Below are 17587 nucleotides of genomic sequence, written 5' to 3'. Positions count from 1 at the left end.
CAGTAAATATCCAGCTCTTTAAATCAATACTTAAACATTGTAAACTATGTAATTCTCTGGATAAGAGAATCTGTGAGGCAAACATAATGTGAAACTTAAAAGGCATATTAGTTTAGTGTAAACTGTCAACTGTCAAGTCACTCTGGATAAGAGCATCTGCTAAATGCCGATAATGTAATGTCAAGACAAAATAATGTATCCAAAAGTACCAGCATAGATTGGTGGTGTCATTTCAAGAACAAGGAGACAGATAAATTCAGCTAGTCAATAAACAAAAAAGGATTTTGACACATTGTCAGTGAAACCACATCTACTTGCAGAACCAGGTGAAGTTCTACATGATGAACCAACACTGTTCCCAGGCTACTGAACCCCACCTTCCAGGTCAGGGCATTGGCTCAGTCGTCGTTATTAACCCTCTGATTGCTAAACTGTACATGGAATTGCCAGTTAGCTGTGAATCAATAATGTGAATTAGAGTGAATGAAGTGAATTAGAGGTTTTGACATGCTATGGAAAACCCCCAGTCTCTCTGGTATGGGGGTTTGTCCCCACCTGCAAATCCTATGGCAAATATGTTTAACCATAAAATCAGTCTGATTAAGGTGAAGACTGTACTAATCCACCCCCTAACTCCCCTGAAGTCTAATCTGGAGTTGCATGTTAAGGTTCACAGAGGAACCATCAAAGGCTGCAAGTGTTCATCCCGGCATATACTGACAGTAGGCCTTTAGTTCAATTGTAGAAATTGCCGTGGCATCATTGTAATTATGGGACTACTGCGATGATATAAAAATTAAAATGGAATTTTTTATTTTCCTTGAAATTTAATTTTGGAGGCAAGGCTGGATGTAAATATACTTCCATTTTCTGATTTATAGGACTTGCTTTAAGACTCAGTGTGATGTCATTTTATGCAAGAGTATTCTGGGTCAGACTGGGAGAAGAGTTAAAGATTATGATCTGGCATTTCTTGGGGCTTTTTTTCATGTCATCATCTAACCTATTGTGAGTCTCAAAGATACGATGTATATGATACGATGTATATGATACGACTTTGACCAATATACGATGTATATTGGTCAAAGTCTATGTGGAAAAACAAGGCTGAAAGGACATATTGGGAGTTTATATTCTTAGTTGGCACAAAATGTTAGCTGGAACTGTATTAAGACTCCTGTCCTGTCATAGTTCTGACTTGGAACACCCTCTGCTTGGAATACAGATATTTTCCCCAACAGTGACATGCTCCATGAAAAATGATGACTTTCATTTGAAAGCGCTATTTTCCCTGTTTCTAATCCCACAGCCATGTGCATGCTCATTGAAGTGCTCTCAAGTGAACCTGGACAGAATTAATTCTCCAATATAATATCAGAGGCGAGGCTATTGCAGCAGCAGCTTCCCTTGAATGCACAATTCATAATGAGGTCTCAGACATGGGGGAAGAAGAAAATAGACACTCTAGCCTTCTGCCTTTGCCATTTTACCTCACACCTTTACGTCATGCTATTGTTGGATGTCTTTTATGCTATTCAAGAGCATTTTTTGTAGTTACCAGGAGAGATGACATTCAGACCTTGTTAGTCACATTACCATGTCAAAGAAGGGCCCGTTCTTGTGCAGGCAGCTGTTTGATTCTCTGAGACCCGAATAGAAGCTTGTTCCATTCGGGCCTCAGAGAATCAAACAGCTGCCTGCCTTGTTTACAGTTGCTAGGCCTGTGGCCGTCACAGCATTGCCCATTTTCGTGTGAGTGGCAATCTCACAAAGAAAATCATGAAAAGAGTGGAATATTCAGCACATATGTTACAGACCAGTTATTGCAATTTGATGAACACCACTTATTAGAGGCTCCAAGTGTCCTTAACACTGAGCAATAAAATTAACAGCTTTCCAACTATGCCTTCACGTCTACATTTTTTTTGTTAATGTCATGTAATGGAGTGTTAATCTCAGCACGTGACATTGATAATGGGCGGAAAAATCACTCTTGCTGCATTTAGGAAGGCAAAGCTAAGGACAAAGCACACCAACGACTGACTGTACATGCATCTTAATCTGAAATAAGCCACTATGATGGTCTCAGCCAGTTGTCCTTTGCACTGTTTTGGTTTTCAGTGTTATTTGTGGTGGGGAATATTAAAAGAATTTCTGGCAAAGATGCAATTGCTCACTTGTGGCAATTTGAGGTTTTGTGATGTGGAAATGACAGTGTCGAGGAGACGTGTGACGGTGGCTCACCTTCCCTGCACCTTGACATCGGATATGGCATAGAAGTAGCGTGACAGGTTGTACTCGTCCACCATGGTGGTGCCGGTGGCTGGCCGGAGGAGCCGTATTCTGAGGTCAGTGATGGTGAAGAAGTCCCTCAGGTTCTTGGTGGTGTCCAGCTGGCCGTAGAGGGATGCCATGTTGTGCAGCCGGGGCCCGGCGAACAGGGCGAAGCGGTCTTTGATCTCAAAGCGGACCGTCTTGTCGTACTTCCACACGTAGCCGCGCGAGTAGTCCTCAGTGCAGATGATATCGAGCAGGGTCTGCTGTGTGAGCTCGTGCACCGTCTTGGGCTCCATGGTGAAGGCATCCAGGCAGTCGGTGGCGTAGAACTGGTACGGCTGCCAGGTGCGCCCGTAGTCCAGTGACTTCTCCAGCACCATCTGCTCAGGGCGGCCCGACTCGAACGTGATCACAATGTCGTCCGTCAGCTCGATGGTCTTGTTCCAGGACAGGGTGATGTTCACCTGCAGCGGCCGTGGGTACTTCTTCCAGGAGGTTGACTGCCAGAACGTGGTGGGGTTGCGGCCCTCGAAGTCAAACATCAACTCGGGGGGGTGGGCCAGCTCCTCCGTGGTGGCGTCGCATTCGTTGTTGCACATGTACGGATTTTCCTAAACAGGCGAAAAGAGGGGGCGAGAGAGGGGAGCGGGAATGAGTCATCGATAACAAAGCCTTTCCCCTTTTCAAGAGCTTTGAGCTATTTCTTTACACGCAGGTTAAAGAGATTAACTTGACTTGAACTTCCTGTACCGTAATAGCAATGGATGTAAGTTCACAGCAGGGCTCAACTACATGATACTCATGTCAATGTTACTTATGTGGTGGGTGATCTTGTGCTCCCTTTCAGATAGATAAGAATCTAGATGAGAAGGTATTATAGAGTACCTACAATAGAGCATCATACATTTTTCATAAACTTGTTTGAGCTGAGAACTGCTTAGCTCCAGCAGCTCAAGACATTGGACATGGCCTGGCATATTCATGGACTGGTGCATAAATATACAGTAATACAGTGCACACAGTAGCATAAATGACACAGCATTGTCATTAAATTCACTACTTGATAAATCCATTCATATCTGATATATGAATGAGTCCCCTTTAAAAAGCATACATAAAATATGCTATTCAAAATTAAAAGAATAAATGTCAAGCAGCAGAAAGAGCATAAATACATAATTGTAACCTTTCTGTTTGTGCTTTAATGCGCATTGCAGAATATACTGAAAAATGACCCAGAAATACATCCTGCCAAGATTTGATATATTCAGTACTATATTGCATATATTTTGGCATCTGTCAAAACGTGTATCTCTTTTTATGTCTCAGACATATCCGCTAGTCTAGTGCATCTCAGTTTCGAGCAATGTTCACACTTCCCCTGCTTTATGGAAGCAGCTCAATTAGGGTCCAGTAACTGTCACTAGTAAAGGAGAGAGCTGGTTGGTGAGCACAATTAATAAATAATAGGTGTTAGAGTATGAAAGGCAATGACACCTAACAGGACATAGCCATGCAGTTTAGTCACTTAGAACGTGGTATTGATACTGTATGTAGCGCAGATATATAAAGGTGACGTTTATCTGCACTGACACTACTCCGCTATTGACCCATGAAAAAGGTGGGCCGAGAGCAGAAGTCAACGCTTGGTGTCAATTGCAGGGAGCAATCACAGGCGTCAGTGGCAATCTAAAAGATCACGTCCACTGTGATGGATGCTGGAATGATTTACCAGTCAACCGCCCAAAAATCACTCCCCTTCCACATCTGAACTAAAGAGCCTTTTATGGTTCAGTTTTTCTTTTTTGATAAAATCTTGGATAACAGTTTTTTTTGTGAGGGAGTATAATTTTTACTGTAGCCGCGGAGCCTGGATAACAAAAGCTCTGCTCTCTGGTGTCATTGTGAGGACATCTTCAAGTCAAGCAAACTTCCACAGGCTTTCAACCGTCATTCCTTATGCACAAAGACCGGCTGGGTTTGAGTTTCACCGAATGCGAACGCTCTGACACGCTTTTGTCAAAGCAGCCGCAGAGAGCGTAACTGACACAGCCGCAGCTCAAAGCCCCTCTGAAATGCAACGCGAACATGGAAAAAAAAAAAAAAAAAAAAAAGATCTCTTCCCCTTGCAAAGGAGAGAGGGGTTCAGGCGACAGCTGTGATGCGTGCCTGTCCTTGACATCCGCCAGACCGATCAAGCCCCAGCCTTGAATTGTCCTCTTTAAAAAAATTTGTACCGTTCATTATGTGAGTGTGTGCCGCGATCTCCAGGGTCTTGCTCTGACACCTGCTGTCCCTGTTAGCTCAGAGGCAGGCTTCCTCCAGTAAGGCCTCCTATAAAACACTACCTGCAAATTTCAGAGATGAGATGATCCTGGCCATACCAGCCACTCTGCATGGCTCTCTGTAGAGGTGACTGGAGCGAGATACACACAAATATTAGACATAGATACACATAGATATTCTATTTATTATAACAAATTATCCAGCTCCTGTACAACCTCCAACCTCTATCAAGGAGGTTTCCGTCTGGTAACAAGGTTCCAGTGCTGTGTGCGTTCTAATGCTGACTATTGATGTTCTGTTCTTTCCCCTTCAAGACTGTTGATGACCAGCCTGCAAATCACAACACTGTGGTTTTTGACAATGGCTGGGACAATATGGCGCGAACCAAGCAAAGTATGTGGTCAGTATGCAAAAGATATTTGTACGGATGTTCTGTTTTCAACCATGCCCCTTGAAGAATGCCCAAAACAGATCAGGAAACACACAGGTTCAGCAGTGGGGAGTGCAGAGTGAGGAGCGCAGAGCCAAACATCTGGCCATAATACATGGACTATCCGTGACTGAGCCGTGACTCACAGAGGTAGGAGGAAGGAGACAGAGAGAGAGAGAGAGAGAAAAAAAGTTTAGACTCAATAAGCCCCTCCAAGGCTCTGAGGACAAAATGCGGCAGTGTCAGCCGTTTAGCCTGAGAAGCGCTGAGTCACCCCCGTCTTTTTCCCCATTTCCCCCACGGCCCTTTCGCGTGACAGGGCTCTGGGTCCGCAAACGAGCTGCGTCGGCAGGCGCAATTTTTCACCCGCGCGCCGTGTTCCGTTTGATGTTGCACTCAGATGGGTGGGGTGGTGGGGGTGCTGCTTGGCTTAGCGGCGAGGGGGGAAATGATATAGGAGACACAAACAGGGGCAGTTTAGCAGTGTGCCATGATGCTTGTATCGGCATTCTGAGCTTCTGACCAGAATGCTATGGGATTGACCCCTGCAGTTGTACCTTGGAGCATAGCACTTACACTGAATGTCCTTAGCAAATCCCTGTATATAATGACAATGTACAATGTAAGGCATGTAAGTCTGGACAAGACTGTCTGCTTAACCTGTAAAGAAACCATGCAATCCATGTTGGGGTTACTGCAAAAACCACAAACCCACATTGACAAGCATGATGGAACCAAGGCAAAGTGATCTCACTAGTAAACACATGTCCATTCTTCTGTAGTCATAACCGAAGGAGAAATTATACTTTTAGAATTTCCGATGAACCCACTGATACCTATTCATTAAGATTCTCTTATACATTTAAGTAGTTACCAAATAGTGGCCAGCTAATCTGGCAGTAAACTTCTCACTTAAGGGTGTTGTGACTTTAAAATATACCTCTTGTGTGTTCAGATTTTTCACTTTGTATGAATATTACATTTTAACATTGACATTTGTGGTTAAATAACAGCTGAATAATGTGTGGTCAAACTAGTGCACCAACAACCAGACTGGAAACCCTATTACCGATCTGCTTCATGTTTATTATAGGTTTATTGACACATTCAAAAATATATTTCATACTTAGTTCATTAGCACTGATGTATTTATTAAATCATTTAGCATTTGCAGTCTGGCATAGTGCAAAAGTTACAAGGAATGCAACCAGACGAGTGCAAGTTTAATTCCTGGGACAGGGCACCACGGCTGCACCCTCCATAAACTGAACTACACCCAGGGTAAACTGAACTGCATCTGTAAATATCCAGCCGTATAAATGGATAAAAGGATAGGGGCTTTTGCCAAGCATGTAAACAATGTCTACCAAGTGACAGCCAACAGTGGATCATTCCCAGCCGTGCGCACAGCTTGCAGATAATTATCACCTAGACAAATGTCCTGTCCTATGAAGATCAATACTGTAGCCAGACCCTTCAATCTAATACCTATGGGAAGGGCTTTAATGTGGCTACTAAATGTCAGTGGGTTGACCCTTTTTTTTTTTTAATTCTTATTTCACAGCTCCAACTGGAACCTAACGGTCTGGTGTGCTTAAAAAAGAGGATATCTCTACTTCCACGGAGCAGACCTGTAATTACAATGACCATTTCGTTTAATCCCTTTCTGATCTGGGCAGACAGGGGAATCGCACAGAGCGCCGTGTGTTACAGATGAAAGAGTCACTTGAACGTAAAGGTCACGATAAATTGCCGCCACCGATGGCTTCCCCGCGAATAAAAAGTGACACGAGGTTAATACAGCAGTGTGTCACACTGGCGTAGAGAGGAGGACGCTCCGCAATGGGATGGCACCCCAGTTTAAAAAAAGAAATGGTCTGGGTAATTTCATGAGATGACCATAAATGTCACAAGATGAATCCTGCCTAAAAACTGATGTCATCAGGAATCAAACAACAGCGGTTGGTCTTCCCAGGCTTGATACAAGACATACAGCGTTTTTATGGTATTTTGGTGCATGATGACGCCAAAAATACTGCATTTTCATGGCATTTTGGTGAGCGTGACTAAAAGTGCTTTGCCTTTTGCTCATTCATTCAATGATAGACAGTTTTTAATGCTGTTTTTAATCATCTAATGTTCATGTTACTCATGTTGAAGACTTAAAATTCCCTGCTACTTTCAGTTACCCTCAGTGACAATGAGTGCTCTTCACTGTCATTTGCTGTGTCATTTTGCATTGCACATTAGTTTCAAGTGTAGTTAGTTTCAAGACAGTATACTTAAGACTATCTGAGGAAATACCATTCGTGGACATTCAAATCGCATGGGAGTAATGTCTGAATTCAAATATTCAAATACAAATATTTTGAAACGCAGCCTTTTCACAGGTAGGACACCTGTCCCCACCTGTGTGCCAGGCTTAAAGCTTATAATGCGGAACATATGGCTTTTAAGACTGACAGCCTGAAATTGCAGATTATGTGATCTCTGACAGAGGGGACCAGGAAGCACATAAATCTGCTGTCCTCTGACAAGAGTGGATGATGTATGGATCTGGCCGATCAAACCGAGCACGTGACAGATGCTTCCAACCCCCAACCTACATCGTCTAGTACTTCGCTGTAAAATCCTGTAAAAGCACAGGGAAGAAAAGACATGCTTGAACTCTCTCTTTTCCTTAAACTTTCTCTATTCCTTTTTCTGTGTACAGTTTTTCCCCCTGGAATATAACCATTTCACCATTCAATGCTTCATTGCTGAATACAATGATATACTAGCATTTTCAAGTGACCCCCAAATGAAATGGAGGGGAATTATTATGTATTCAGTATACAGGGTATGTATATATCCCAGTGGAAAAGGTTGAGATGAGTCCATAATTCATATTTGAGGACTGCTGATACAGAGGTGGCTTCTGGGAATGTGACAACGCGTGTCTTTGATTAATACGTTTCATCCATCTTCCCTTTTCTGGGGGAAGACAATGAGGTTACTCGCACCGGCACGGCGCCCGTCCACAGGGTCTTCTCCTGCACTTGCAAACAGTTGCAGGTGCCATCCCGCCAGAGGGGAATGTGCGTAAATCTTCCCTCTGCTCTGCAGGTGTCTCCGGATGCTGGAGATTGTGTGCATCTCCCGCCCCGGAGCTTGTGAGCCGTGGAGCTAATCCCAGCCCTCTCCAGCACCTCCCCGACTGTCTAGATCCTCCAGGTCTTCCCCGGTTGCCAGGTGTGATTGAGCCCGTGGTCAGGTTTTCCATCTCCTGCCTTGCGGACTTCGTCGGCGGAGAGGCAGAGGATTAACCTCTCTGTGAGGCGAGTGGTGGGAAGGGAGTTCCGCCTGCGGTCGACGCCCTGGCAAATCCCTTGGAGGATTAGGGCGAAATTCTCAATCTAGCCACAACATGGAAGAGATTGGCCAGTGGCGGCTGGTGGTGGCGGCTACCGTAATGCTGCCCGGGACCTTCATTAACGCTTGGATATTGGGCCTTGTTACCGGCTCGGCATGCTTGTGGCAGACAAAGCTCGGGGAGCAGGGGGTGAAAGGCCGGGGCTGTCGGGGAGTTTGGCTGAAACTCAGCAGAGCTCTAATGATCCGTTGTACATACAGAAGCTTCATGGCAGTGTGGGGCTGCCCCCTGGCAAACTCGGAATTTACGCCATGTGATGGTGCTCCATTCCACGATTCGCGGAGCTTGGAACCAGCTAGCGGGTAAGTTGGCGGAATCGCCTTAATGCGCCTGTAAAAGGAAATGTTATGATATTACACTGCCCTGTAAAAGCAGCAGCGGATCCCATCAAGCCAAACAGCAAGACGGAGCATATTTCCTCCCACAAACCCTTCAACCTGATGTCACTCCACACCCCCCAGCCTCCCGCGGTCTGGATCACATTACATTAACCTCAACTGTGTAAGTACAACAGAGGATGTGGTGTGTTCTTATATAGCTATATATACCCCCTGCTCCTCAGAAACACAAAGAACAGCAGCATTCATTTCAGAAGCAGTACCAGTCATGAGAGGGATATTTATTCAATTTATGGCTGCCTGTGATTACAGCCCCCCTCTAATTAACCCCACAATCTGCTCATTACCAAACACCACCCCCAAAGGCCCAGCACCCTCTGTTAAGAGATGCAGTGCTTTCCATTAGAATAAATGTACTCTGTGCTATGAAGAAGAAGTTAAGATGCATGCTTGTGTACCATCAGTGTGTCAGCAGCAAGTACTCATGGTTAGAATCACAGGGGAGCACGGAGGTGGAAGCACAGCATTTCAAGGGGTGACGCTTAGCTCTGACGACGCTTTTAAACTAGTCTGGATTTACCTGTGCCTCAGCGTCACCAGGTTTTGTCAGATTTTCAGCACTGCTTGCTTCACCTTTAGCTGAGCAAGGACTTGGCTTTCAGTCTCTAAAATTTCTGATATGCCATAAAGTGGCCAAATAGATGTAGGCGTGTTTACTGTAACACTTTGTGGAATGAGAAACGGGGATGTTTCCATGTGAAGACTGACACGTGCCTACGAGGCAGCGCAGCCTGGTCTGCAGCGATCAGACAAACAGCGCAGCGGGGAAAGGCCATTGTGTTTTAGGACACTGCAAATGGGGGGATAAGCATTAAAAAACACATTTTGTAACTGGTCCTTTTGTAAAAAAAAAAAAGACATTTCCTAGCCATGCAAGGATGCAATGAGCTTGACTTTCAAGATGCTGTTGTGCACCCATTTCACCTAATTACCAAACATTAAAACCCAAGACTTCCTGAAACTGGGGACACATTTCAAATAAACCTATTTTTGTTGAACGACGTTCGTTGAAATGCTAATTATGCGTAACTTCACTGCTGCCATCTCAAGCAGAATTAAGCAGAATTTGTGCACCGCAGCAGTAAGTAATGAGGGCAAAGGCCAGAACTGTCTTGAGTATAAAATAATAAGAACAACTAGTGGTATAATCACTTTCTTCTTAAGTTTCCATGTGGCTTTACCTTGCAAGCTAGCATCCATATATTACTGGGTTACTGCCTTTTTCTCTTTGTTCTTTTCTGAACAGATCATCCCAGAATTATAGTCTGTGTTCCAGGCATTGTTATCTTTTACGGTTCCATGGGTCAGAACAGTGATGAGAAAGCAGTTCTTTACTTGTACACCTTGTAACCTAATGCACTTTTCTGCTGACTTTCCTGCATTTGTTTTCTCTCAAAAAAGATAGTCTTCCTGCTTTAATAAAGGTTAAGTAAAATAAATTAAATAGCTGTTATAATACTAATAATATATAAATGCACAATCAACAAGCATTCTTTTTCTCATTGTATAGAAAGAAACAGGGATTATGAGGTGGAGGGGGGAGGTTGCACTGGAATGAAGCCAGAAGCAGCAGCAAATGTGTAAACCCAATGAAAATGCAAGTGGCCATTTTGAGTGGCTTGGGGCTGACCTGGTATGGGCCAGCAATGTTTGAATGCAGCCAGAGATAACACAACAGGAAGCCACAAGTTTGTGTTATCTCAACAGCAGGGAGTGGGAATGCCCCACCTGGAATTCAAAGCTGAAAATGTCTGATTATAAGCTAAGTTCCTTAATGTCTACGCTACAAAATTAGTAAGTGAGAACATGGATATTCAGTTGTGAGGTTTATTCCACCACATAATCTTGGAAATTTGAAATTCATTCACTCTACTCTAAGTGCAGTCATGGAAGAGGAAAATCATGAAAACACATTCGCAGGAAATATAACTGATAATAAAACGAGAGTCACTGCGTTCCCCAAAGATGGCTCCTCACAGCTGGTCATCGCAGCGGCCACCGCAAGGCCTCACGTGAGCGGCTCGGTTGAGGAGACGGCACGGCCTGTTCTGCAGCGATCTGACAAGTTACGAGATTCCCCCTCTTTCTCTCGCCTGGGACGAACATAATTGCACAGTTGCTAAGAGACTTGTGGTCAATCTGACAGGTAGTGAAACCTGGAGGTCCATGACAGCTGGCAGCTGCCTCCCAGCTCCAGCTCCTGAGCTTACTGCGGCACTAGTGTACCACCGCTGCTCCTTTCAGTTAGAGGGCTGGGGAATAGTGGCAGTTTAATGATGTGGAATTTAATTAGTGCTACATCGACCCTTGACCGGGGCAATCTGGTTCAACTGCTTGATCTAACAGCTCTTCAAAGACACCTAGGGCTGTCCTCTGAGAAATGATCACTTGTGTAACTTAGTGTCATTCAACACGTATACATGTACTATAATTGGGAATTGAAAGTAATATGAAGTGTTCTGGGAAAAGGATCTAATTATTTGGAGATCAAACACGCTGAAGTGTTACACTGAAGCAACCACATGGGTAAACTGTCAATCGAGAGTGGATTAATTAGTAATTGGCATGTCCAACTAAATACTTCCCCTGTGTTTATATTCTTGTGAAATCCAACCAGGTACCTGTGGACCAGTGGAAAATTAGACAGCCTCCACTACTGTCTCAAACATGTTTGATTTTGGCTACATACTGAAGCCAAGCAAAGCAGCAAAGACCTGAACAGCAAGTATACTTTTTATTGTTTACACTGTGAAAGGCAAATTAATGAAAACACCAGTGTTAAAAATACCCCAAGTTCAAAGCTGCGTTTTCAAAATTGTTTGTTTTTCCTCGATAATAGGTATTTCTATTCAGATCATATTTTTTTCCCATTTTCAACATCATCCAGGGTTCACATTCTCCCTGGTTTAACTATGTCTGCCTTGGCTTTAACAATAAATGAAAGTCACATTAAAATTGTGAATAAGAAATTAAATATGCATATATTTACATGTTTGTGACTGACATGTACATTTTCCTTTGGTGTGAAAACACTGACAAACCAGGTCCCTTATGCAACATGAGACCAATCAGAGCTTTGACAAATGTACAGTAGCAATGTGCTACATTGCTACAGCTTAATTAGGATTCGCTGGACAAATGCAGATGCAGAGAAAACTTTAATTAACAGCTGGCTTCATTATTTTTCCCACATGGTTGTGTGCGTGTGTGTGTGCGTGTCCAGTTTGGGTAGGTTTCAAATCATGTCAGTACCTCCAGGGTTGGAATGGGACCAGAGAAGGAAGAGGTGTCAGAAGAAGGCAATCAACAACCCACAGTAACAGCTCACAACAGTTTTTTTTCCCTCCCTGTCAGTTTTGCCAAGGTGTTGTCTTCAACAGCAGAATCAAGCTGTCTCTGGTGTTTAGCGGTAAACTGGTAAATTTTGAGTATGCCCAAATTAATTTCTGCTTTTTTTTACACCAGTGAAGTCATTACCGTGTTATATCTGGGCATCCCCAGTATTGCATTTGTTGGTGCACTTTGTATTCTGGTCAGGATTAAACGGTCTGGTGACAAAATGTCCCCTGAGGAACGTGTGCTGGGGGGACTGTGTTTGAAACTGAAATGTGATTGGCATATAAATCTGGGAAACAGACTGACCCCCCACCCCCCATGAACCCCCACCAACCTCACACCTTTGGCCTTTAATCATAGAGGGATGTGCAATATACTCTCCGTGCATGGTTCCCAGAAGAGTTAAGCCAGACCTTCTACATTCTCAATGCAGAACTCAATACACATACTGGCTGGGGCTTGAATTGAAATGGGTCTATTTTTCCTCTCTCTCTCTCAGGGACAGTTAAATCATTTGCAATTTAAGGCTCATTTTGTCTGTTTAAACAACCAGCAACCAGTGCTGCTCCCTGACAACACACAAGCAGCTTACTTTATAGTCATCATTTAACCTTGGTGATAATTTGAGTTTGAAATCATTCAAACCTTCTCAGGCTAGACCAGTTGTACTGAACTCATCTGATCTTTTCTGGAGCTAGTATTTTGAAAACATTCAGCAGGGTATATGGTATTAAACGCCCACTGAATTTGATTTATAAATGTTCTGCCCATCGAGCTAAACACTTTCTTTGGGTTCTACTGTTCACAGTACCACTCCAGGCACCTTCTAAAATATAGCGGATAGAATATAGGATAGAAAGGGTGTCATTATGTGTTTCGCAAGGCTAATCAAATGGGACTGAGTTTGCTGTTTACCCAAGTGCTACTGGTGTTTATAAAGTCAGGGGGACGGGAACGATCTCCAAACATCTGTTTCTCCGAAGGCATGGCTGGGTAGCCGTCGACAAGAATGTTGACCCTCCCACTTAGCAATCAGACTCCTAATGAAGTATCAAGAGCGCTGCGACACTGCCCTCATCTCTCCTGATGAAGTGACATCAAAAAAATCTTGCCAAGGCGACGGGTAACTGCTCCCCTAATCAGCTCCACTCCACTTCAAATACAACACAAATTAAGCGCTTTGATGCTGATGGAGTCAAGCATTTCGGAATAATGAGACTGAGGGAGATGCGGATCGCGCTGGAGTCGCTCGCAAAACACTCAGCTATTAGGACGTTGTCACCGTCTCTGAAAAGCACTTGTAGAAAAGTAGTGCCGTAATTGTATGTTGCAAGAGTGAGCCCCTTTAGAGATAAACCGGCTCTGGGAGTCTGCCACTGCAACGTTCACACAAAAGACGAGGGTTAATGCTGTAAGGGGATTCTGTCAAGGTCTCTTTTGAAACCGCACTAATTTGTCAGCCCCGTCTCACGTCGCTCTAATGCTCTGTGTTGTAGGATAAGGCATGGAAGCAACTCAGATTCGTTCCCCAGTGTTTGATATTTTGCCTTCTCAGTTAGAATACAGCTAGAATAAGAAGGTTCTCTGAATTCTATGCAATGTACAGTAGTGACTGGGTCACATTGCTCATGTTTTTACAGAAACAAGCTAAAAGGTACAGGACCTGATAAACATACCATTGGCATTGGCTCTGATGCAGGCCATTTTGCCCTATAGCGCCTCCAGTGGTGCCACCCACTCGGTCAGTGAGGGAGTGAGTGAGAGACACAGTCACTTCCAGGGCTCCCTCCTCCAATCACAGCCTAATGTTCTGACATGTTAATGATGAAGAATAAATTTCAACTGTTTATGCCTTCATGCCTTCTCCCAAACAACAAATTACCACCAGGCACTGTTATTATGTATTTGATTCCCATATACCCACACTATAAAATACTCTACATTTTCACATGTAATAATTCACCTTTGGGGAGAGTTTTCTCCTCTGCACTTTGCTATATTTGTCTATGCTCCATCTGTCCATGGGGATTGCCATGGAATCAGTCTCAATGTGAAAACATTGATCTAACTCAACAGCGAAAACACAAATTTTCCACCTCCACAAAGCAAATCCCCATGGCACCTCTCTGCAGTAGAAGGAGGGGTGGAGGACGATTCACAGCATGAAGGTTTCCTTGTCTTTCTTGAGTGACACACAACCCGAAATGGATAGAGGCACACAACTCAGAATTCATCACAAAGCAAGCAGACAACCAACCAAGACAATTAAGGCAGATGAGGAAAACATGGCTCTTCATGACAGACATTTTGACCGGCTACTGGTGTCATTTCACATGTTCCAAGGGTCAGTTTTTCATTCTGAAAAAAAAAAAAAACCTCTGGTTGATTGCTATGTACCCCACACCACCCGCTTGAGTCCTTATCTCCTCATCCCTCTGTATTTTTTTTAGCGTGTAACAACTACAGTACAAAACATTATCGTCATTTAGCAGGCACTCTTATCCAGAGCGACTTCCACAATGCATTCTAATAAAGAGGAATGAAAAGTTTCAAAAACAGGACACCGCTAACCACACATGAAATGAGTGCATCCTCCATATTCATTCATACCCCTGATTAAACAGGAACAAAACCCCTTTGGAATGAAATTCATTAGCGGCGAAAAATATGGAATTGCTTTCTGCAATGCCGCCAAGGTTAAAGCAGCACATCTGAGGCATTTTGAGCAGAAAATGCATCCGCCACAAAAATTTTATCCCTGTCATATCAGGTTTTTTTGTTCCTATTTAGCTGTGTTAACAAATGGAGAGGTCACTGGATGTCTTTAACCCCAGGAAACGCCCTCACGGCCTGATCAGTTAGCAGTGCTTTCCCGCAGAATGACAGCACGGTGCGCGGGAAAGCGGCTGAGACTCCAACTCACAGCACCAGAGCTGAATACCCCCTCAGGCTGGCCAGGCTACACTGAGTCACCCACAACTCACAGCTCATTACTCTGAATACACAAGAGGTGGTGCCGTCTTTCATCTCCCATCTACAAAATTTCACAGTTGGTTCCCTTACACAGTGAATAAAAAACAACAGAAAATGTAATGAGCTCCAGTGAATGACATAGACGTAATCTATTTACAAATATTGTCATTAGATAATATACCGTAGCTAATAATGCTTTGCATTAAGTTGCACTTCAATCAGTGTATTTACGCTATAATTAATTTGGTAATCTGGTAATGAGAGTGTTACTAGATACAGATTTTTGGTTACACTGTAACTACATTATATTGCCTTTCATTATATTGACATTCATTTAGCAGACACTCTTATCCAGAGTGACTTCCAGCACAAGAGAACAGAAGTTTATCTATCAGAGTTATAAAAACAAAAGTGTCAGACTGGGCTAACAACACTCCCAGAGCAGTGAGTGCATGCACTACACCATTCAAGTATTGCCACAAGTTAATTTAGCAATCTGAAACTAGACAGCCTAGAGAACTATGGGATGTCGTTGAGTACACAACCATATATCTCAATGTCACTAAAGGTGGCGGTCACTGAAGGTAAACTAAATGGCCACTAAAGGTAAACTACAACATTGTAACTGGTATACTAAAACTGAATGTGTAATCTAAATTCGCATGGATTGTGATGATGCAGCATCCCATAATGACTAACCTGGTTGCTTTTGCTTTCCTGGTGGTCGGTGATTAGGCCTCATTCCCATTTAGATAAAAGGAAAACAGTTAGGAAGCGATTCAAAAAAAGAAAGGAAAAGGCAGCATTCCAGGAAAACCCAAACTGATAACATGTGTGGATTGCTCCCATCACTACAGTGGTGGCTGCATTTTTCTGCACTGGTAAATTCACCATCAGGCATGTGCGAATGTCAAATTAGCAATGAATTAATCGGCTTTGTCTAGCCTCAGAAGTTGTTAAACCCCAGTCTAATCTAATCCCAGAATCTATACATATTTCCTTTACAGTTCAAGAGCTGCATACAGCATTTTTTTTTAACTGAGAGAAAAGCATTATAATAGACAATATGTGCAATATAAACTGACCTTGTTGCTCTGAGATGGGCCACAATGGACTAGACTTTCAAAGATATTTCTGCTGTCTCTTTCATCTGAGCTCTTACTAATATAATGCTTTCTACACTGAATCAATGTAGGTGATTCAGCTTCACTGGTGAAATGCAGAGTGCCTCGAGCACATGGTCACCTATATTCATTTGGTGTAACAATAGATCCAATTACGTGATTAAGAGCGTGGATGGAACAAAACCCAGGTACATCACTCCTGGGCCTACTTCTGCTGGGGACCCTCATCACTGCAAGGATGTGACATGAACAGTCCTGATATGATCGATTAATGTTTTGAGTAGCCTGGTGGAGAAGTGGGGGGTGGTGGATGGAGTCTTTAGCTGAGTCCTGCCAAAGACTTTAACAGTGGTACCCACGGTCCACGTGCATTAACATTGATGGATTATGGGTAACAGTTCTGCAACAGACCGCCATCCTACACACAGAGGTTGAGCTCATACATCACCGTGTTTGACAACGCGGAAGTTGGGATGATCTCCGAACCTAATGGAGGCCACCCAGGGCCCACACCTCTTCCATTGTACTAACATTGTATTATATCAATATCAAGCGGGGGCAGTCAGCTTTCCATTGCTGTTGGAAGCTCTTGTGTGCTTGCGGTTATGCTGTATGGAACTCGCCTCTCCCATTTCTTGTCTTCATTCCTTCTCCTAGGGCGATTCCTGCCTCGTCTGATAGAATTTGGGAGATGGGGGGGGGGGGGGGGGGGGGCTGACAGGGAGCAGGGAGCACGGGCGACCACCGGGCCCCTCTCTAGCCGGCTTCCCTCAGGACCCCCAGGTGGTGGTGGGGAGGCTTTTTGTCAAGAACAGGAAAAAGGCTCAATTTTTTTTAGTAAAATGAGGATGCAAACACAAGAACCAAACATCACTGAACTGCTTAACAGCTGATAATTAGAGCTGGAGCATACCGCTGCCAAAATATTTGGACGTATTTGCGTTTAACATCCATTTAGCCAGCTCAAATAGATTCGGGCACAGTGCCAAGTCTCCGCATGCATCTCGCGGAAGTCTGGAACGATTTTATTTATGGCATTGTTCAAATATCCATTTCATTTAAAAAGGGCTTGAACATTTTTCTTAACTATTACCCCAGTAATTGTCAAGAATTAATATAGGTTATAAAAGTAACTTATTTATGTAAGCCTTTATTAGTCCCATTACATGCACTGTTAAATAACGCGCACATCTTGTAATGTTTCACTGTTATTGCCACCAGTTTCGGGGGATTTGTTGTGTCTTATTGCCGGAGCCAGTCATTTCCTTGAGCTCAAATAGATTAGCATGGACATTGGATATGGACACTAATAAAACAGTATCCTAATGAAAACTGTCTTTACCTGATCAAC

At 43.5% G+C, this 17587-nt stretch overlaps 1 protein-coding gene across 2 annotated transcripts in view; it reads right to left on the bottom strand.

Moving 5' to 3' along the window:
• LOC118795651 (netrin-G1) overlaps window positions 1–17587 on the bottom strand; it is a 78423-nt gene that overhangs the window by 41812 nt on the left and 19024 nt on the right. For both annotated transcript variants that reach the window (XM_036554286.1, XM_036554287.1), the window contains exon 2: window positions 2245–2888. In XM_036554286.1, the coding sequence (XP_036410179.1) occupies window positions 2245–2888 (644 nt within the window). The remainder of the gene's footprint in view (window positions 1–2244; window positions 2889–17587) is intronic.

Source organism: Megalops cyprinoides, chromosome 20 (assembly GCF_013368585.1).
Source record: "Megalops cyprinoides isolate fMegCyp1 chromosome 20, fMegCyp1.pri, whole genome shotgun sequence".
NCBI lineage: Eukaryota > Metazoa > Chordata > Actinopteri > Elopiformes > Megalopidae > Megalops > Megalops cyprinoides.
This window is presented reverse-complemented; position numbering and strand designations above follow the sequence as displayed.